Genomic DNA, 22,751 nt, shown 5'->3' on the forward strand with positions numbered 1-22,751 from the left:
CTGGCTGGCCCACCAGACACACACGTGTGAGGCAGATTCAAAACGGCTTGTGATTAAGACTCAGAGAACAGAGGTCTGAGGTGGGAGAACCCTCAGGTGGTGCCCACACGACATCGGACGCTATTCTCTCCAGGAAGAGTGCGCGGCGATTAGTCACCTGACTGTGCCGCGGGGCACCACAGCCGAGCAAGCTACCACAGAGGATGGTCAGCTGCTCAACATTGCCTAAGAATGGGACATTTAAAGGGGACTGTCTTTTCAGGGTGGAAAAGGTCGTAAGTGTCAAATACTAATTTCACATATGTGTTTTCTAGAAGAGTTTTATATTGTTCGGCTATTATATCCTCCGAAAAACCAACTTAAAACCAAATACCACAAAAGCCAACTGTGGGAAGACAATCATACAAGTGACATCTTACCAAATGGCCTCAGACCATCGTCCACCGTTGGCTTCCTTAGAATACAGTAAGTGCCTCATCAGTGTACAGATATCCAGGCGCGAAGGTCTGTGGCTCTGGAATCAGGAGCCCAGGGAGACTCCCGGTTCAGATATTTATTTGGGCAAGTTACTTAACCTTATGACCTACAACTCAAAGCCTTGTCAAGAGGATTAAATGTATGTTAAAGTACTGCGTTGCAAGGGTATGGGCCACAGCAGTTTTGATTAAAACTGCAAAGTCCTCCACCTCCTCCCCACAAAGAGGACCCCCTCCTCTTTCCATTATCCATTTAGTGAAACACCCTTTGGGAATGTGCAGACAGAAAGGAATACCAGACTCTGCTTAACTAGAGCACTTCCTGCCTTGACATTCCCAACCTTCACCATTTTAAAGAAACAGAAAAGGAAACCAAACCCATCCTTAAACCCAGGAAGGGGCGGGGGGGGGGGTCCTGTGTTTACCAATGTCAATCTGCAAATGTTTGTTTAATATATATGTTCATATATGTTGAGTAGTTGTACTCAGTGTACTTTCCTTGCATTTAACCTGTTTTTGTTACTTCTAAAACTCTCAGATTTATTTAACTTTTTAGCTTTCCAACTTTTAGGAAAAATTCTTCACCATGAAGTTATATACCCAGCTATCCTATGAGTGTTGACAGAGGATAAAGCAGAAATGGAGTCCTGTACTTCATTATAAATACTTTCAGCTGCGGCCATGCCTTTTGTTATGTACAACATTCGATTTCAGAGTTCATGTTCGCTCTGGGACCGAGAGAAAAACATTTTCATTAAAGTTTATTTTCTTGCAGAGATTTCAATGCATAGCTCTTACTTTCTAAGCGTCAAAGGCTGATGAAAAAACATGCGATTGCTATAAAAAATATAAGGGAGATGTAATTGTAGAGCAAACTAAATTTGAATAGATTGAGCTTTACTGAATAATCCCAGCAATGTCCAAGCTATTGTTTCTTCATGCTTAAATTAGGGATCTGAATGTTAAAAATTACAATTCTTAAAAGTCTGTGCTTATAAATTGTTATAGAAAAATAATTTATTTTTAAAAAAAAAATTTTTTTTAACGTTTACTTATTTTTGAGACAGAGAGAGACAGAGCATGAACAGGGGAGGGGCAGAGAGAGAGGGAGACACAGAATCCGAAACAGGCTCCAGGCTCTGAGCTGTCAGCACAGAGCCCGACGCGGGGCTCGAACTCACGGACCGCGAGATCGTGACCTGAGCCGAAGTCGGCCGCTTAACCGACTGAGCCACCCAGGCGCCCCTAGAAAAATAATTTAAAAGAGCCCTTAGTTAGAAATCTAGCAAGATGGAAACATAGGAAGGTCCTAAACTCACCTCCTCCCACAGGGACACTAGTCTACAGCTAGACATGGAACAACTTCCTCTAAAGAAACCTAAAAATGGCTGGAGCAACGCCTTCATACTGGGAAAAAGAGGGAAACCACATCAAAGTGGGTAGGAAAGGCTGAGGTACGACCTTGTCATAAACTCCACCACTGACATGGTGATCCACAGTTGGGAGGAAATTCAAAATCTGGAGCTTCTCCCTGAGAAGTGCAGCGTTCATACCCCACACATGAGGCATCCCAGCTTTCAAGACTGGCACTTGAGAGATGAGTCCCCAAAATGTGTGGTTTTGAAGACTACTAAGGCTTACACTCACAATACCCACAGGGCGGTGCCCAACTGAGGAATGGCTTTTGAAATGCCCACGTGCAGATTCACCAGCCCCACTGCCCAGTGCAGAAGCGGCTCTTTGTAAAGCACCCATGCTTTATCTGTAAGAGACTCATTTCCTAATTTTAGAGCACTGGTCTGAGGGTTAGGGACCCACCAGGACACTCCAGAGGGATGGAGGCTTCCTGCTCTTCCTCTGCCTTGCTAAAGCTAACAGGTACCATGTATATATATTTCACACACACACACACACACACACACACACACACACACACACACACACACAGTTCCCTTTCCAGCAGGTGCCATCTTTATGATCCTTATGTTCCAGCGGGTGGGCAGCATCTTCCACGCTCTCCCTCTGCCTAACTAAAGCTGGCAGGTGCCATTTTTTCCCCCCTTCCTTTCTTTTTCTTTCCCTTTGCCTTTCCTTCCTTCCTTCCTTCCTTCCTTCCTTCCTTCCTTCCTTCCTTCCTTCCTTCCTCCCTCCCTCCCTCCCTCCCTCCCTTCCTTTTTTTTCCTTTTCCTTTTTTTCTGCTTTTTTGGGCAGGTGCTGTTTTTACACTCCCCATCTGCCTTGCTCCAGCCAGTGGATGCCATTTTCATGCTCTTCCTCTCCTGGAGATACACATGTCTGGTGACCAGTTTTGACAGGTTTTTGTGGATTTCACCCAGGGGATGCCCAATGACTGCCTGGTACTGGAGGCCATGGTGACTTGCATTCCTATGTCTCATGAAACTGTAAGAATCACAGATGGTTCCTGGCAGACTATTACACCCAGAGCACTGAAGACAGCAGACTGAAACACACCCCCATCATTTCTGTGAACGAGGCCTACTTGCCAGTCCTGAAGATTCAGCTTTAGGGACAAGCTTCAGATTTGGCACACATCTAGAGGCCATGAAGGTATTCTCAGGGAACACAGGATGGTGGATACATTTTTGCACTTCCCCTCTGCCTCTTTATAGATCACCGGTGTCTCCCAGAAAGAAGCTTATACTTTTATCTGGAACCCTGACTTTTGCTACTGTTGCCCAGGGGACACCTTCAGATGGCCTGGCTTTAGGGACCAGCAGGTTGTATGCTTGTGGTCCCAAAGGACAGCATATATTTGCATTCTGTAAAAGCTGCTGCCTGGAGGTCTGGCTTCCAATCAGCTTAAATATAGGTGCTGAGTGAGATCCTCCCCCTTTGGAACACTGACTGGTCTTGGAACACCCTCAACTACTGGGAGCTATTGACAATAAGACAGGATGCTTGGACAATCACAAAGGTTTCAGAGACAACGAAGAGCCAGGGCAGGGGTGAATGTTAAGGTTCATCTCCTACACAAGGTCGACACTTAAAGACTGGGGGAAGTAGCTGTATAGAATTTAATCTATAGAAACTTGTACAGAGGGTTAAGCAAAATGAAGAAACACAGGAAGATACTACAAACAGAAGAAAAAAACCTCAAAAAAAATTAATGAAGTGAAGGTAAGTAATGATAAAGAATTCAAAGTAATGACCATTTAGATTCTCACTGAACTCAAAAGAAGAATGGATACACACAGAACTTCAACAAAGAGACAGAAAATACAGGAAAGTTCTAAGCAGAAGTCACAGAGCTGAAGAGTATCATAACTGAACTAAAAAAACACAGTAGTGGAGCAGAGGTGGCTCAGTCAGTTAAGCGTCCGATTCTTGGTTTTGGCTCAGGTCATGATCTAATGGTTGATGAGTTCAAGCCCTGTGTCAGGCTCCATACTGCTGGTGTGAAGCCTGCTTGGGATTCTCTCTCCCTCTGTGACCCTCCCTGCTCTCTCTCAAAATAAACTTAAAACAAAACAAAAGACAATAGAAGGGTTCAACAACAGACCAGAGGAAGTAGAAGAAAGGATCAGTGAACCTGAAGACCAGGCAGAGGTGCTCACCTGATCTAAGCAGCAAAAAGAAAAAGGAATGAAAAAAAAAAAAAGACTAAAGATGGTAAAGGGACTTGTGGGACAATATCAAGCAAACTAATATTTGCATTTTAGGATTCCTAAAAGGAGAGGAAATAGAGAAAGGGTCAAAAAACTTATTTGAAGAAATAATGGCTAAAAACTTCCCTAAGCTGTGAAGAGAAAAAGACATCCACACCCTGGAATCCTAGAGAGTTCCAAATATGATGAATCCAAAGAGACCCACACAAAAACACATAACAATTAAAATGCCAAAATTTAAAGACCAGGAGGGAATCTTAAAAGCATCAGGAGAAAAATCACTTGTTATGTACAAGAGAACCCCCATAAGACTATTAGATTTTTCAGCAGAAACTCTGCAGGCTAGAGGGAGTAGCATGATATATTCAAAGTGCTGAAAGAAAAAAATTTCCAAGGAAGAATATACTACATAGGAAACTTATCATTCAGAATTAAAGAAGAGATAGTCTTCCAGAAAAGTAAGAGCTAAAGGAGTTCATCACTACTAAATCAGCCTTACAGGAAAGTTAAAGGGACATTTTCAAGCTGAAAACATATAAAAATATAGCACATATAAAAATATAACTCTCAATGGTAAAGGTAAATAAACATATAAGATAGTGTATTGATCACTTATAAAGCTAACATGAAGGTTAAAAGACAAGAGTAGCAAAAATAACAAACTATAATAATTAGTTAAGGGTTACATAAGATAAAAAGATGTAAAATGTGACATCAAAAACATAAAACACAGCAGGGTAGAGTAAAAATGCAGAGCTTTAGAAACTTGAGTTACTATCAACTTAAACTAGAATGTTATAAATCTGTTGTATGTAAGTCTCATGGTAACCACCAAGCAAAAATCTACAGTAGATACACAAAAGACAATGAGAAAGGAACTAAGGCATCACTAAAGAACACCATCAAACCAAAAGGAAGAGAGGCTGAAAAGAAGAAAGGAACAGAGGAACTACAAAACAGCCAGAAAACAAATAACAAAATGGCAATAAGCACATACCTATGAATAACGACTTTAAATGTAAATGTACTAAAAGCTCCAATTAAAAGACACAGAGTGGCTGAATGGATTAAAAAAACAAACATAAGAGTCATCTATATGCTACTTACAAGAGACTTGCTTCAGACTTAAGGACATACACAGACTGAAAATGAAGTGATAGAAAAAGATATTCCCTGCAAATGTAAACCAAAAGAAAGCTGGAGAAGCTATACTTATGTCACATTGGACAAAACAGACTTTAAAAACAAAGTTTATAATAAGAAACAAAGAAAGTCATTATATAATGATAAAGAGGTCAATCCACAGAGGAAATAACATCGTAAATATTTATTATGTGCTCCTAAAAGAGGAGCACATAAATATATAAAGCAAATGTGAACAGACCTAGTGGAATTAAATAGATGGCAATATAATAATAGTAGGGGACCTGGATACCCCACTTACATCAATGGATAGACCATCCAGACCAAAAATCAATAAAGAAATACTAGCCTTAAACGACATGGTAGACCAGATGGACTTCACATACATACATACAGAGCACTCCATCCAAACAGAACAGAATACACATTCTTCTCAAGTGAAAATGGAAAAACTCTCCAGGAGAGATCATATATTAGGCCACAAAAGTGGTCTTAACAAATTTAAGAAGCTGAAGTCATATTCAAGCATGTTTTCTGACCACAACAGTATGAAACTAGAAATCAGTTACAAAAAGAAAACTGGAAAATTCAAATACATGAAGATCAAACAAACTGAAAATTACTGAAAAACATGGGTCAAAAAAAAAAAAAATACCACATACCAAAACTTACGGGATGCAGCAAAAGCAGTTCTAAGAGGGAAATTAGCAGAAATAAATGCCTATGCCAAGAAACAGGAAAATCTAAAATAAACCACCTAACCTTACACCTCAAGGAACTAGAAAAAGGAGAACAACCAAAGCCCAAAGTTATCAGAAGGAAGGAAATAGCAAAGATCAGAGCAGTAATAAATGAAACAAAGACTAAAATGACAAGAGAAAAATCATTGAAACCAGGAGCTGCTTCTTTGAAAAGATAAAGAAAATTGACAAATCTCAAGCTAGCTCACCAAGAAAAAGAAGGCTCAAATAAATAAAATCGGAAATGAAATAGGAGGCTTACAGCTGATATTACAAAAATACAAATGATCATGAGAGACTACTGTGAACAATTACATACCAACAAATTGGAAAACCTAGGAGAAATGGATAAAATTCTAGAAACATACAACCTTACAAGCCTGAATAATGGAAGAAACAGAAAATCTAAACAGACCAGGGGAGCCTGGGTGGCTCAGTCAGTTGAGCATCTGACTCTTGATTTTGGCTCAGGTCATGATTTCACAGTTGTGGGATAGGGCCCTGTATTGGGCTCTGCACAGGGCATGGAGCCTGCTTGGGATTCTATCTCCCCTTCTACCCCTTCCACACTCTCACATGCTCTCTCTCCCTCTCTCAAATAAAAATAAAAATAAAAATAAAATCCATTAAGAAAAAAAATAAAATCTAAACAGACAGTTACTGGTAAGGTGATAATATCAGTAATTAAAATCCTCCCTACCAACAGAAGTCCAGACCAAATTGCTTAACTAGTGAATTCTACCAAGTATGAAAAGAGGAATTAATACAAATCCCTCTCAAACTCTTTCACAAAATAGAAGAGGAAGGACACTGTCAAACTCATTTTGTAAGGCCAGCCCTACTCTGATATCAAAATCAGACAAAGACACAAGAAAATAAAATTGCAGGCCAATATCCTTAATGAACATGATGCAAAAATTCTCAAGAATATCATTAGCAAACCAAAGTCAACAATACATTAGAAGGATCATACACCATTATTGACTTATTCCAGGGATGCAAGGATGGTTCAACATTGGCAAATCAATCAATGTGGTACACCACATCACCAAAAGGAAGAGTTAAAGTCATATCATCATTTCAGTAGATGCGGAAAACGCACTTGACAAAATTCCACATATGAGGGAGCAAACTATGCTCCATGGGCCAAATCTGGCCTTACATCTCTTTCTGGACAGCCTTCAAGGTCTTTACATTTTTGAAAGTTGAAAAAAATCAAAAGAACAACAACATTCAGTGACACCTAAAAATTATATGAAATTCTTGCTGGAACACAGCTACATTCATTCGTTTATGTACTGTCCATGGCTGCTCTGACGTCATGCTCAATGGCAGCCTAGTAGTTGTGACAAAGGCCATCAGTGGGGCTCTCACTGATGCTTTGCACTGTTGTTCAACACAATGAACTGCAATGACACATTTACATGTGGATAATACTTTGAGTGCCTTGGGTATCATGATACTGTAAAATTTTAATTTATTACCTGTCATGTCTAGTGTTGAGCTTTTAAGGCACAGAGCAGTATGGATGACTGCGTTATTGCAATAAATCATGCAAGGATATAACAGCTGTGGTAAAAGAATATACTATATGTTGACATAATCACACTAGGAACTCAGCACAATATTCCCAACTCAGAAGAAAGTGATGAGTAGAAAAATGTGGAATATTTAAATGAAATATCTCAGCATTGCAGAATTTCTTTACAAAAATAAAAAAAACAAAAATGAGGCTCCAAAAAATGTCCGTTTCTGAGCGGCTCATTGATGCAGGTAAGGCCATTTACCAGGGGTCAGCTGCTTAAATTTTGTATGCTTCCAGCTGACAAAGAGATGTGTACACAGAAACTACACTTGAGGATATTAGCCTTTTTGGTGAGAACAGCTGCTTGCATAGTTGAGAACATTTGGAGTAACATTAATAGGAAACTAAAAAACAAGGCAAATTATTTTGAGCGACTTTCCTTGGTTCTTGATTAGTTGGCAGATGTTACCAATACTGTTCAGTTGTTTATTTGAGAAGTCAGTGCCTCGTTTGAAGTGACTGAGGTGTTTCAGTCTGCAAGGAACAACTACAGGTAAGAATGCTGTCATAGAATTTGAAAAGTTAATGATAATTCAGTACAACCTCAAGTGGAATCTTCAGATTCCAGAAAAAAGATGTAATTTGACAAATCTGCAAAGCTTGTGAAAATGTAAAGTGTTTAGTATCCAGCGGTATTCAGTGTATAATTCATCAGCAGTACCGCATGGGAAGTATTTGCATCCATCATGGATTACTGGACCAGCAGAGTCCACGGTAAACTTCATTCGCTCTCCTGGACTTACCCATTGCCATTTCTGTGAATTTCTGTCAGAAACAGAAGCTGACTGGCCTGACCTGTGCTATCACATAGCAGCTCAATGGCTCTCCAGGGGTAAAGTTTTATAGTGAGATTTGAGCTCACGGCTGAGATTGAAATTTTTATGAAAGAGAAGATTTTTTTCTAGTAGTGATTGGCTTTGGAAATTAGTTTTCGCTGCAAATTGGATGATGTTTCTTAATGAATTACAAGGCAAAAACGTGTTTAGACATAAAACTTCGGAAAGTTTCATTTTGAAAACAACTGACACTTCATCACGAGTAACGTCAAGGTGTTTCTCCCCTTCTTGTGCTATCAGAAGTTAAAGAAGCAAGATCTCCATTCTCACACACATTGGTAACAGATATATTTTCTGAGCTCCAACTACAGTTGCAGTGCTATTTTACCAACCTCAATGCAAGTGCAAAGGAAATTTCCAGATTCCCAAGATCCTTTAACTGTGCCATTGAGAAGCTTCTGCCCCATCTTCAATTGGAAGTGATTCATCTACAGTGACATGCTCAAAGACAAATATCAAAATTCTACAAATGCCTTCGAAGAGGGGAATATATGCAACTAAAATTATATGCTAGTAGAATGAAAGTAGTACTTGGAACTACCTATGTGAAAAGATATTTTCAAAGACGATAAAATATATAAAATCTCATTACAGATCAGAACATTTTGCATTCAATTATGATGAACTTGGTGCTCCAATTACGCAAAAGGTTATTCCTCCAAAAGAATTCAATTCTTCTCATTACTAGACCTGTATTACATGAAACCGTACTCAATTATTACTATATATTAATTATCATCAATAAAAATGGGTGGCAATTTGTTTTCTCTCTTGTCACATGAGTAGCTACATAATTTCCTCAATTTTGTTTGTTGACCTGCAAAGTTTACTATCTGGCCCTTTATGGAAAAAATCTGCTGAACCCTGATTTAAATTGGTGGTTTCCAAAGCAGCTGTAGCTCTAAATCTTATGTGTTAAAAAATACAGAACTGGTTCAACCGTAAGTTTTTAGTTGCACAGGTGATTCTGATGCCCAGCTTTGTTGGCACCATTGGTCTACAATTACTCCAGCTCTGATCCTCTTATAGCTGTAGCCACAATTATCCTAACTTCCAATTAGGAGAAACAGAGGATTAATAAGCACAGAGTGCCTACAATTTAATTAAGCAAGTCGTTGGCAAAATTGGGTAAAACCCTTAGGATTTTTGACTCCTGATTATTGGTCAAACTAATTAAAATGAAAGTGACAAGGGACACAGAGAAATAATTTTGAAAAACCTGAGAATTAAGGTAGAAGAGCGAAATATTCTTCTCAGCTTATAGAGGTGACATTCCTTTTGCATCTTTAAAGACCAACAAATATTTATTGAGAACTTACTTGTAGGTATGTCAAGCGCTGTTCCAGGTGCTGAGAATAACAAAACAGACCACAATACCTGCCTTCACGGAGCTCACGTTTTAGTGGATGGAAAACTATGACGTCTCTATGATACCCCTTCAAAATGGCCCAAAGATGTGAGCAAACAGCCTTGGAGTCCCCAAAGCTCAATTTACCATCCTAGGAGGGAAGGTGGCCGGCGCACACGCAAGGTTAGGCTTTTACAGCTGTGCTGGCAAGATGGCGCAGCCCCCGATGGAGGGCTTCAGTGGAGTATAAAGTCTGAGGTTGGTCACCACCACAGAGGGACAGGGGGCACGTGCCTGTGTGGGGGAATGCACACAGAAGAGTCGCCGTGTTCACCTGATCCCCCAGCTGGTTCAAAGGGACAAAGGTGTCTAGGGAAATTCGGCACCAACTTTCTGCTCACCCACTCACACTTTCTGTATCATACATTTTCTTCTATTTCCCATACAACCTAGCTTTCAGACTGAGGGCTTAAAGCTCAAACATGGTTTCGGGTAAGTAACGGGCCTCATGTGTTCAAGATCACTTTTATCATTCTAAAGTATTATGGGGTGAGTGAAAGAGATGGCTACGTTGACAGGGAATGCAGATTAGATTAGCAGACTAGGGAGAGATTCCCATGCAGATCACCTTAGTCTTCACATACTTATCTACAGCAAGATCCACAGTCTCCTGAGCCCCGTCACTGACGGACTCCCTCTTATCATGTGACCAGTTAGGGGCACCACACAGGGCGATGTGTTACAGTACAAAGAAGGCAGTGAGGACCTGAGCCACTGCCCGGTGCCTCTGACGCTGCAGCGAGTAGAAGGTTAAAGGGGAAAAGCACAGTGAAGACAGAAGGAACAGCCTGTTCTGCTAACTGCTGAGTACACGCCTACTGCTGATTTATAAAATTATCTTCTAAAACTCCATCTTTCCCTTCAAAACACTTAGCAAATTCAAAAGAAAAAAAAATACCTCATCTGGCTGGAAGTTTGGATCTCTGCCTTTGTACTGACTTTTTTCAAGAATAAAAACTTTTGCTCAAAACAGGCTCCGCGAAGGAGGAGAAGCAACTCACCGCTCAGCTGCTGGGCTGCGGCTAGGCGGCTGGGCTTCAGGATGAACTGGCACTGCAGCTCTCGGGGCAGCTGCTCCATGAGGAAGGACTCCTGGAGGCCGGACGGCGTGCTGCTGTCCTTCGATCCCTGTGTCAGGAGCACAGTGTCCCGAAGATGGCTCATTTTAATTCCATAGGGATATTCATGCCCTACACAGAGAAAAATCTCAATGTAGACTTCAGGCTGACGGGCATCGGGGACATGTGCGCCACATACTACAACGCACTGCAGTTTGCTCCTGGGACTTCGGGAATAAAGAATCCTTTTGTGGACTGAATGATCACTATGCACGCTCTTACGCTTGGAGACCACAGCATAATGCAGGTGGCCCTATCAAAGTAGTTTTAAGCAGGTGGTTGGGGGCGGGGGGCGGGGGGCGGGGAGGGGGAGGTGAGAAAAAAAAATCAAAGGGAAAAGAATCTTAAAAGAATATCTTCTTTGGAATGCACAGATTAGCTTGTGAGTTGCATGATGTTGACTTTTCCTATGTTCGCTTCTGAGAATATTTAAAGGTATTCTAGTTTTCCTTCAACACGAACCGTATCTGTAAATCCTCAGCAAATCCTTGACATCTCTCACCCTTAAATCCATGGATTAAAAAATCACACAGCGATAAGGATCAAATAAGTAAACTTTAATGGTTAATATTATTCAAATAGTAAGAGCAAAGGACTATCTATTTCAAGCATCACTATTATTCAACACAAGATGTCTGTCTGAAAAAGACATTTCATCACTTCTTATTACTTATATAATCAGAGTTACTTCAGAGCATTAAGACTGGTTTGTGTGATTTATGCTTTCCTCCCACTGCTGCCCTCTGAGGGTAGTGTTCACAGGCAATAATCAGAAGGAAGACTGCGGGGTATTAGAAACACAGAAACAGGATTCAAAGAGGAAATGGCAAACACAAACTAAATCCTGGACATCTGATTGCTCTTTAGTCTTCTCGGTGGTTGCATTTCCTTCACTGAAACCTTCAAGTTCCACTGTGCTGTAGATCTGCCTTTTTTTATTTTTATTTTTTTTTTTAAGTACAGAGAATAAGTTCTCTTCTATTTCTAATTTATCACTGGATGTCACCCTGTGACCTCTTCCCTGTCCATCCAGCAGAGGCATGTAATACCAATGTTCCAATGATATCAAGCTCTACAGCTGCTTCCACGGATTAAGGCCAAAAAACGAGTAGCCAGCAGCTACACTACAACCGAAGTTTCCAAGGCACACTGAAATATACAATGGAGAATCGCTGCTAAATCGTGTCCCATGGTTGGTTGGTTGGTTGGTTATTTATTTATTTATTTAGTGTGAGTTAGCAATCAAGCTTGAAGCTGTTTTAAGCCTGAAAGCTACCATCCGAATAGTTTTAATCAATAGATTTTATTAAAACAATTATTTGATTTTTAATCACAACCTCATTGCTGATTTTTACAAAAATGACACCATTAAAAAAGAAAACAAATGCAGTCAATTTTATCCTCAGCTATGTGTATGACAGGTTGCTTTACTTTAAGTCTGAGAATATGTTGGTTTTAGATTATTCAGATCACTTGAAACATCCTGAATTAGAAAGCAGTTATCACCCAGGTAAATGAAAGGATTACATGAGATAATGCATATAATATGCTCTGCACACTTTCTGGCAGCTAGTTAAGCATTTTTTTTTTTATTGGCATAAATCATTATCATCCTTATACTTATTACTGTTATCATCTCAAGATCTGTTACAGATACTGTCCCGTCCCTTATTTGCTCTATTTCTGTTAAACCACCCTGGGTGACCTTACTGATCAAGAAGCATTTTTAGCGGGGGTGCCTGCGTGGCTCAGTGGTTAAGCATCTGACTCTTGATTCTGGCTCAAGTCATGACCTCAGGGTTGTAAGATTCTCTCTCTTCCTCTCTCTCTGTCCTTCCCTCGCTCTCCTCCTCAAAGCAAACAAACGCAAACAGAAACAAAACACCCAAAACAAACAAACAAAAAAGAAGTATTTTTTTTTTTAGCTAAATGGTTTAAACAAGGTGAGATGTAACCTATTCACTTCCAATAATTCCTCAGAACAAATGCTGGAAAATCTTTCTAGAGAAATTGCAAAGTACTGAAGTAGTAGCTTGCTTACAAGTCAGTGAATATTTTTAGGACTCTAAATGGATTAATCTCCTTTTCTTTAGGATGCCTAGGGCAGGGGTTGAATACTCACTGATCAACTAAGAGGCATGACTGGATTACAGATGGTCTTCCACAGAGGCAATGTAGTAGGGAGGAAAGGGAACAGGAAATTCAAGAACTGAAGATGAAAAATATATATAGGGAAAAGGAATACCAATACATGTTGTTTTCTCATGGAAAAAATTTTAAAAAGGTTTGCAAAATAGGTGTTTATAAAGTAAAAAAAAAAAAACAGAAAGAGAAATTTACATTTCTCTTCTCACCTACACCATTAACTGCTTGAGTGAAGAGACACTATTTGCCTAGCCCTTAGGAAATGGTTGATAGGTATTTACTGAATGAATGAATAAATATTATATGAGATATAATATTTGATGGCACTTAAATTCAGGACTCCATGACTAGTTCTCATAGACACTTAGAATTACAATTAAAACACAATCCTATCTTAGATATTTGAAGAAACTTACCAATAAGTGGGTATGGTGCCTCTTCTTTGCCAGAATTGACCCAAAGCTGGTAGTCTCTCTCAGAGCCCTTGGAGATAAAAATATTAACAATAATTCTGTCACGTTTGGTAACTGAATAAGGACATATTTTGGGGGTGGATTTTTATGTTTGGAGAAAAAATGGGGACAATATAAATGCTGTTCAAGTTCATGGGGGTGAATACAGTTTTTGAAGATGGCAATGCTAATTCCTACAATCCATATTCCTGTCTCATCCCTGGCAGAGGACTCAGCAGTCCTGTCCTCTCTTCCTAGTGATGACCAGGGATCCACAGACTGCAATGGAAGAAGGCCCTTATGGTTATGGGTAGCCCACAGAACGTAAAATTATAAGCCCCTTTACAAAGCAGAAAGAAATGTCCTAGTTTTCTAAAAGGCTGATCTCTTCATTAGAGTCCTGACTTCTGCCATGCCTCTGGACTTCTCAGAAAATACTGGACTTAATCTCCAACATGCCCCTGCAAAGACATCCTCGTTATCCAGAAAGCCACAACAATGCTGTGTCTGTGATGAAAAAGTGAAATCTCAAGGGCTGACTGTATTAGCTCAGCAGTTTCTGAGCAGAAGGAGAATGACCAAGAGGCTTTGAGGAGATAGGTGGCTGGCACAGTCTACACTGGTTTTATTTTGGGCAAGTCCAGTCCTGGATACAGAAAGGACAAGAATTCTAGAGAATAGGCCCAGTCATAGAACACAATGAAATTGTTCACAGGCAGAATTATAGCCCAGCAATACTAAAAATCTCACTTGAAAGAAATAATACCAAATTCAATAGACTTTGCTGCATCCTCCAGGACAGGATAAAGGACCAATGTTCTAAATGAAGCTAGAAGAGACTGGCAATATTCAATATTCTTGCCTTTATCTTTGGATTAAAAATCAACGTTCTGACCTTATAATAGAGGGTCCTGGATGCAGAGAATTACTTCTGGCCCCCTCCTCTACCCTATTTGTCACTTCCTTCCCCATTCTCAGCTTAAAAAATTTTATTGCAAATAGGGACAGCAGGCAATATGATAAAAATCCTTCATTTTTTTTGTAGCATCTGAAAATATGCAATAACCCATTAGAAGAGCATAACCAAATAGCCTCCATTCCTAATTATAATGAATAGGAATATTTTTGGTCTCAGGACATGGATTACTTTTCTCAAGGGAAAAGCATAAGTAAAATGAATCCTGTCACTAATCAGTCTCCTTTCCCTTGCCTTAAACTATTCCAAGATATAAACACATGAGCTTAAAAATCAATGCAGAGGCGCCAGCTTTACCCAGTGCACATAAATCTAATCATATCTTAAGTATATTATTAAATGTGACTAAAATAAATGAGATCTCTTACCCTAAATTGTGATTTCTCTGAGTGCCTAGGGGCGTAGGATAGCACTGTGTCCAAGTGAATTGAAATGCAGCTTAGAAGACTGTGACACATCTAAGACGTTTGGCATGTTGCAGCACAGTAACACCCCGCTTTCATGTTCGTAGACAATCTTACTCAAGAAGTGGTGTTGTTCAAGTGCTTCCTCTAGTGTCCGTCCCTCTGAAAGTCACTCCCGTTAACACAAGGCCCACGGTATGCGGTCTATACACTGGCAGGGCGGAGAGGACGAGGATTTTCCAGTGTTCTCCCTACCTCATCCTCAAACACGCCAATCTTCTCCATTAATTAAATTTCAAAAACTCACCTTTGCCCCGCAAAACAGAAAAAAGCAGAAGCTAAAAGTAAAATGGAGGGGAGATGCGGGATGCACACTAAAGCTCTTTAAATCCAGGATCTGATTCAAAGCCTGTTGTGGTTTTTAAAAGTTATTTATTTATTTATTTATTTAAATTTACATCCAAGTTAGTTAGCATAAAGTGCAATAATGATTTCAGGAGTAGAAGTCAGTGCTTCATCCCCTTACTACAACATGCAGTGCTCATCCCAACAAGTGTCCTCCTTAACGCCCCTCTCAAAGCCTGTTTTTCAATTTACCAATTCATTAGAGGTACCAGCCAACTCATCTTCTGGATCTGCAGTCAGTGAACATTGATTCTAGCTATGTGTTCTTCATGTATAAATTCTACTACAGAGCAAATCCTTCAGAATTCACCATCCTAAGACTGGTGGAATCTTGGGATAATAGAATAATGAGGTAGAGGAGAAGAACCAGGAAAGGAGAGAAGAGAAGAACAGTTGTAGAGAGACACGTACATGTGAAGGAGGTTAGAACTTACTCATTAGAATCTTATACCAAGAAAACTCCCCAACTGAATGTGCATACAGCATATACGATAAAAACACATATTATTATCATTCTACCAGTACAGTCTAATCTTACTATGCTTTCCAGCTCAGGTAAGTTTTACAACGGCAGTATAAGAGGAACATCTAACAGTAAGGCTTTCCTGTCCTTATTTCCTCCATTTTGGGGGGGACAAAACATGAATTCGGTATTACCAGTAATCAGCTGTCTTATGATGAAAGGGATAATATTTATATGAACCTACAGAATAAAAAGTTTGCTTTTCACTAAGAGTATGTAGGAGAGTAACTTACAGTTATCCCTAGCATTGGTAGTGACATGTTGATAACTTCATTTGCTGTATCTGAATTCCTTACTGTTATAGTTTTAGACTGCAGAAAAAAAAAAAAAAGAAATGAGAAATATAGTTATAAATAAAGGGTATTAAATCAGGTGAACAAATAAGTACTGTGAAATGATTACCCAAAGGCATCTCTCGATTTCAAGTGTTGACGGCGTAAAGCACTTGACTTAAGGAGAAAACAAACCCTTGATATTCATTTACTTTCATTCCATTATATATTATGGCTTTTGATAAAACACCTATTTCTCTTAATATAAGGAATACGGGGCTCACCAAACAGAAGGCCTTAAACAAGAAAGAAAAGGATTAACTACATATGAGAGAGAGTTGATGGACTACCCTCCCAGCCACAAAAAAGGACCTAGACAGGTTGGTTGACGCATCGCGTCCCTCACACAACCCGTCACGAAGAAGGGAGAGCGCTGCGCCACTTCGCGCTGCGTCCTGAGCGCGGGCTCCGCAGTGCGGGTTTGACACGGTGTGGGTCCCGCTGTCATTTTCTCCACATGGCAAAAAGTGGAGGTAAAATCAGAATAAAAACTGGCTACACAAAGACATTTCAAGTTTAGAATTTTTAAAACCACTCTTCTTTGAAGCACCTTCTATATGTCAAACACTGTGGCTACTGGGATTTCCAATGTTGAAATCTGCAGAGGCCTTAAAACCAGTGGGTCTAGAACTGAAAATTTCACAAAGCTCAATTCTGTTATCAACTCTGCTACTGAAGAGGATATCCGGAATAGCTCTGTGCTAAATTACATTTAGAAGTTACTACTTAAAAATAGAAAGAAAGTTTGCAGCAAACAGAAAAGGGATTAACAAGATTTTGAGATATCTATATAGAGTTCATAGAATTCCAAGACACTTAAATATAGGACAACGCTATGCTAGCAAAAAAGAAATATTTACTATGCACATAGGATTTATGTGTTATAATTATCAGATGAATCAGCAATGAGGGCTGTGTCCCCCATAGGGCTTAAACGGTACAAATAAGTAGTATAAATGGAAACAAAATCCCATAAAAATAAAAATGATATAAAAATAATGCTAAAGTGAAATCCACTGACAACTCACCACTTATCCTTCCATTACAGTATTTTTCTTTCTCTATGAGCCAATTACTCAACATGACAAACTGCCTCTTAAAGTTGTTTGCTAATTGATTTCAAATTGTGCTCCTTGTAACTCCAAGGATTATGCAAAAGTGTCTGAGAACCCAACAGGCAGGGCTTTGAGCACCAATCCCAGTGTCTGTCTTCTACCGGAGTGGCACAGATGTTTTACAAACTGGGCTTTAACCTGAGATATAATTTCATGAACGGCATCTGCCTTTAAAAATTTTCAGTCCAAAAACCCATCCTTAAATTAAATTTTAAAGAAATTCTCTCATGAAGTCTTTTGTAAAGTGAACAATCTATCCTGTAATACTATCTCCCAATGTACCTGGTTTCTAAGATAATGATTTTTCTTAATATTAGACATATGTTCAAAACAGTAATTATAAAAAAAAAAAAACAGTTAATTGTAAGATGTGTGTTTTCCCTGGCATGCCTTTGTGGCAGACAAAACAAATGAATTTCGGCAGATAGTCCTCTCTGGCTAATAAACAAATAAAAAAACCAGACAAAAATGAAAATGAGGATTCCGCCCCCCCCCCCCCCCCACGTTAGCAGAATTCACCGACCGGTTGTATATAACTAAAGGCCGAGGATAAAGAATGTTTTCCATACACGCATGCCTATTTTGGTGGCAATCACTCTTTCTGGAAGCCGGGCCTCCCTGAGAGGAGACTCTTGCCATGAAGTAACTTCAGAGAGCAAAGGATAGTGTGTCATATCATTGAGTTAACCAGGGTACCGTTGATAAACACAGAGCATCCAACCTGACATCTCCTGTCTTTTCTTCCAAAAAAGAGTGGGACTCTGGTCCTTTGTCAAATACATGCTTTCCATATACTGAAAATGTTAAAAAAAAAATTGCAGGGGATTTTCCATGAAAATCCTAAATGTAACCAATTGCCACAACAATTAAATCAAGACCGGCAGAAGGTGGGTTTTTGTTTGTTTTTTGCTACTTTGCTATAGTAGATCTCTGTGTTTCACACCGTAAAAATTTGAGTATTTCCCTCAAGCAGTGACATCTGGCACTCAAGTCAGAACATTTGCATAACTTTGGCCTTTGGCCAAAGCATAACTATTTTGTACTACATCCTTTTCCAGTGTGATGTAGAGTTGTTGTGAAGTATGGCAACGCACAATGTCATAAAAATATCCACAAGTGTCCATTTTATTCGTTGTTGATAACATCTTGGCATTTATTCTCTATTTTAGTCATCAAATTCTACATAATAACGAGGGATAAGTAGACTTAATTTTTATTTGACCAATATGATAAAAACTGTGGGGTAGGAACATGCTGATCCCTTAAAAATGTCATCTCTCCCAGCTCATACATTTATTAAGCCAATGGATTCAATCCCTAAAAACTCAGAGAATGAAAAACTCAAACCACCTTCTACTTAAGAAGTGACAGGTTAGAAAAAATTGCTTAATACTAATAGGAAATACATCCTTGTGGAAATGGCTTTACTACAAGCTGCTGCAGCTGCTACTGAAAGGATCCAGAGAAACATTAATGCCAGAGGGAGGAAAGAGACATCTGACAACCAATATTCTTTCCAAGTGTAAATGTTAAACACTGTTGTGAATAGGAATTTCTCTGGCTTCTCTTTCTCTAGGGTTTACTTTTCACATATACAAAGACATACATATACCCAGAAAAATGCATTTTCCCCACAACGGTACTTCTAAATGTCTACCTTCCATAGCACAAACATAGCCTGTCTATTTGTTTGCCTGTCTCTGTTTTTATCCACAGTGCTCTGCTTTATGCAGGGAGCTGGAATTTAATTTTCTGGCTTAGAAACACTTACGTAGGCACAATTCCCAACGTCCTTGGCGAAGATTTTGAGGGGAATGGTCTTCGGGTAGTCCTTCTCTTTCTCTAGATTGATGTACCTAATCAAAAGCAACGACAACCCAAAACAACACTGAGTCAGATGGATTTCGCTAATGGCTTATCTTAAAATCAATCTATTTTGCTAATATTTTCAGTATACTTATATGCTATTTTTTAAAAGACAGATGGAAAGATTCGGCAGAATCTGATTGCATTATGGGTTGAAAGATCATTTAAAAAAATTCTCAGGACATTAGGTACAGGCACAAAACGAATGGGGGATCTATTTCACTTGAGGTTTGAGGAGCACAGTCAGGTTTAGGCACCTCTGGGTGGTGTTTTATCTTCCAAGTTTTCCTACCTTCCCTGGAGAGGCCTGGAATCTTACTGACAAGTACAGTAACATATATAATACCTTACTGCACCAAACTAAGTGGCCTTTTAATTCTCATTTAGCTCTCTTGTTGAGTGTCTATCTTCCCTTAGGAAGGCAGAGAGGGGAGAAGGGAGGGAAGGGTTATAGAAATAAGAGATGAACCTCAAGTTGACCACTTTTCGTCTGTATGCTCAAAGGTGGAGATCCTAATTGAGTTCTGAGGTGCTCAGAAAACCCTCCATATTTGGAAACTTAATACACGCTTTGAGGAAACTGTTAGCTCCAAATGGTAGGCTCGGGAGATGCGAGAGATTATGGACTAATTTCTGTCTAGAATGATCTAACCAGACCTCAGTTCTCCCTCCTAGGAAATAAGGAATACATGTAATGAAGAGAACATTATTTACAGTAAGTAGTAGCTGGTGTACAGTTCACACAATAGTTTATTTTGAGGACAAATGAATAATTTCTACTAAGAAAAAGGGGAATAGCTTGGGGTATATCTCTGTGGAGAAGAATTTAATTCTTTTAACTACAAGTTAAAGATTAAAAATATGCACATGGAAACAATACCTCTGAAGGAGAGAGAGCCATTTGTCCTTTTGTTCTGGAGAACTGCAATCAAAGAAAATAGGAGAGAAAAATTAAACACACAACACATTTATGCTAACATATCTGAGACTGTCGTTCCAGACAAACTATCAGTGGCCTGTCGCTGGGGCAGCCACATACTCCCACAACTCTGACAGAGCTGCGTTCTGGGGAGTCCTCAGCTGGAAAATCCCCACCAGGAAAAACTATACGATCGAGTTCACTTTTGCTAAAACCTCTTGAGTAGATCCAAGACAGGGCCACTTTCCACTTTATGGCTTTTTTGCAAGTATAACTCTAATTTGATCTGGAATCCAAACACCTGGCTGGTCAAAAACATACACAAGCTATCTGATCACGAGCAAATCACTTCTCATCTCTAAGCTTGTTTCCACATCTATAAAATGGGGCTAGTTGTCTCAGAGTGTTTTTGCAGCTTTAATTGGTACACAAATATAAAGTATGCTCAATTAAAGAGAAATTTGGCATATTGATGGACAGATCTTGGGCCAGAAACCAGTTTCCTGTCAGGAAAAGAAGTATTTATACATGTAAACAGCATAATTTAGCAAACTGGTTCTCATAAAACGTCTCCTTAATTACTATAATCTTCTAAGATCAATTAGTTTACAACTAAATCATTATTAATAATTTTTCTGAGGTTACTGCTTAGCTTAATTCTTAAGCTAAGAAATAATTCAATGTTTATTTCTATATGGTCTTGTTACTCACTATCTTGTAAAGTCATATTTCTAATCTTCTTAACAAACTTGGAAACCCTAGCTCTTCTGTTCCAGAAAAATACACTTAACAAATATTTGTAATTTGTTTCTAACTCTGTTGCTTAGCAATTTTCTCCACCCGCAACCTCCTAAGATCAGTTATCAGAAAGTGTATGACATCTCTTTTACCACTGACCATACAATTTCCATCTTCCACAATTCTTTACAACCTTTTGATGTATTCACCTTTCTTAAACAGAACATTTTCTACGTTCATTTGTGTCAAATCTTAGACTTATTTACAAAAAACTGTGTTGAAAAACAGGTGAGTTTTCCTTAGACCTGTGAACTTTTTTCAAAGCAGTTAAAGAAAATTGCCCCTTTAAAACACTTAGTATTTTTTGTTAACTTTTAATTTTTTATTGATGTGAAAGGCACAGAAAAAACTATATAATGCTTAAGTGTACAGCTTGAAAATTTTTTACAAAGTGAACACACCTGTGTGATTGAAATTCAGATTACGAAACCTCGGGAAGACTCTGTGTGCGGCTAACTTCTAACAGAACTGGATAGTTTTGTTTTCTCTATTATAAATGTAACCAAACAATATGTACTATTTTGTGTCTGGCTTCTTTCCTTCCACATTATGTTTATGAGACTTAGGTATATTACTGTTCTTAGAACATTCATTCTCACTGCTGTATTGCGTTCCATTGTTTGAATATACAGCATGAATTACTTCAAAAATGAACAGTTTATGAAGTGTGCAAGTTAACTCACTGAGATTGATTTATATAGTATTCCTGTGTTTTCCCCTTCACCTAGCCTGTGTAAGAATCCAGACCTTCTCTTTCTTCAGTGATTTTTAATCTCTGGCACTTCTACAGAAATAAGAACAAAGTTATCTCAGAGTTTCACAAACACCTAAGCTCATGTGATAAGAGCAAGAAGAGGAGAAAAGAATTATATCTTAGAGAAGGAGAAATGGCAGGGCAGCCTGGACAGATTCTCTCAAGTTTGGGAGGGGACAGACTCTGTTATCCTTGAGAGTGCACAGGGACCCGGATGTTATTTGGTTGAGGTGCCTCAGGAAAGAGAAAGACCCCACAGGAAATGACTGCTGGCAGTAACTGGGGAGGCCTGTTCCTAAGTTTTTATATCCGTGAAAACAGCTGCATCCCACACGCGGCAAGGAGTCAGAGCATCTCTGAATGTAAAGGGCGACTCTGGGCACAGAAAAAGATAATGTCAGCAGTGACCACAACAGACCAAAGGTCAAAACCTTTCATCTGTTTGGAAGACATCACAGAAACCTCCTGCATTCTGGTTCTACTCTAAGAAAACAGGGTTCCAGTAAAGAAGAAAATTTGATTTCCTAACAGTCTGGCAAATGGAGGCTCAAGGTGAGTTTTAATTTGATCTATAAATAAACAGGCTTTTCTTGACTACCTGAGTTTGTAGACTGAGATCCACACTAGGTGCTTAAGTTAAAATATTCTTCCTCTGATTCTTCTGACAGATAGATCCATGTCAGATTTAAGTACTTCCTGTGTCTTTTGAATAATGTTCTCATTACTGTGTAGTTATCTGTAATATCAAGGCACGGTACCTGTTTTTCTGGTGGATATAGATCCTAGGTTTGAGGATCAGGGTACAAGAGATATGAAATTCCTTCTGGTCTTTTTTGAGATGTGATGATGTACTCTGTCTCCTAAGGTAAAGCATGAAAAGTTCAGTGTTGGCTCTTCCCCTAACTTGACACAACTGGGAATTCCTCACTGATTCTGGCAGTTGTCAGTCCTAGATTTCAAAACCAACAGTCTTTACCTTTTGGTTTCTTTACAGACGTTATAGTGACTGGCTAGGAGAGACTGCTTCTTGAGCTGCTAGCCTGATGGTATTTTAAACTGATCATGACCTAGATTTTTCTTAATATTTATTTGATATATACCATTTCTGGCATTCTTCAACCCTTCCTAAA

At 39.1% G+C, this 22,751-nt stretch overlaps 1 protein-coding gene across 6 annotated transcripts in view; it reads right to left on the reverse strand.

Annotated features, from left to right (window-relative positions):
* ARHGAP20 (Rho GTPase activating protein 20) overlaps positions 1 to 22,751 on the reverse strand; it is a 127,482-nt gene that overhangs the window by 15,963 nt on the left and 88,768 nt on the right. For 5 of the 6 annotated variants that reach the window (XM_042957409.1, XM_042957413.1, XM_042957414.1 and 2 more), the window contains exons 5-10: positions 22,380 to 22,481; positions 20,031 to 20,072; positions 19,056 to 19,140; positions 16,071 to 16,148; positions 13,494 to 13,560; positions 10,816 to 11,004 (exon numbers count right to left, since the gene is read on the reverse strand). In XM_042957409.1, coding sequence (XP_042813343.1) covers positions 10,816 to 11,004; positions 13,494 to 13,560; positions 16,071 to 16,148; positions 19,056 to 19,140; positions 20,031 to 20,072; positions 22,380 to 22,481 — 563 coding nt within the window. The remainder of the gene's footprint in view (positions 1 to 10,815; positions 11,005 to 13,493; positions 13,561 to 16,070; positions 16,149 to 19,055; positions 19,141 to 20,030; positions 20,073 to 22,379; positions 22,482 to 22,751) is intronic. The other variant, XM_042957411.1, reaches the window with a different exon arrangement.

This window comes from Panthera tigris, chromosome D1, assembly GCF_018350195.1.
Source record: "Panthera tigris isolate Pti1 chromosome D1, P.tigris_Pti1_mat1.1, whole genome shotgun sequence".
Classification (NCBI taxonomy): domain Eukaryota; kingdom Metazoa; phylum Chordata; class Mammalia; order Carnivora; family Felidae; genus Panthera; species Panthera tigris.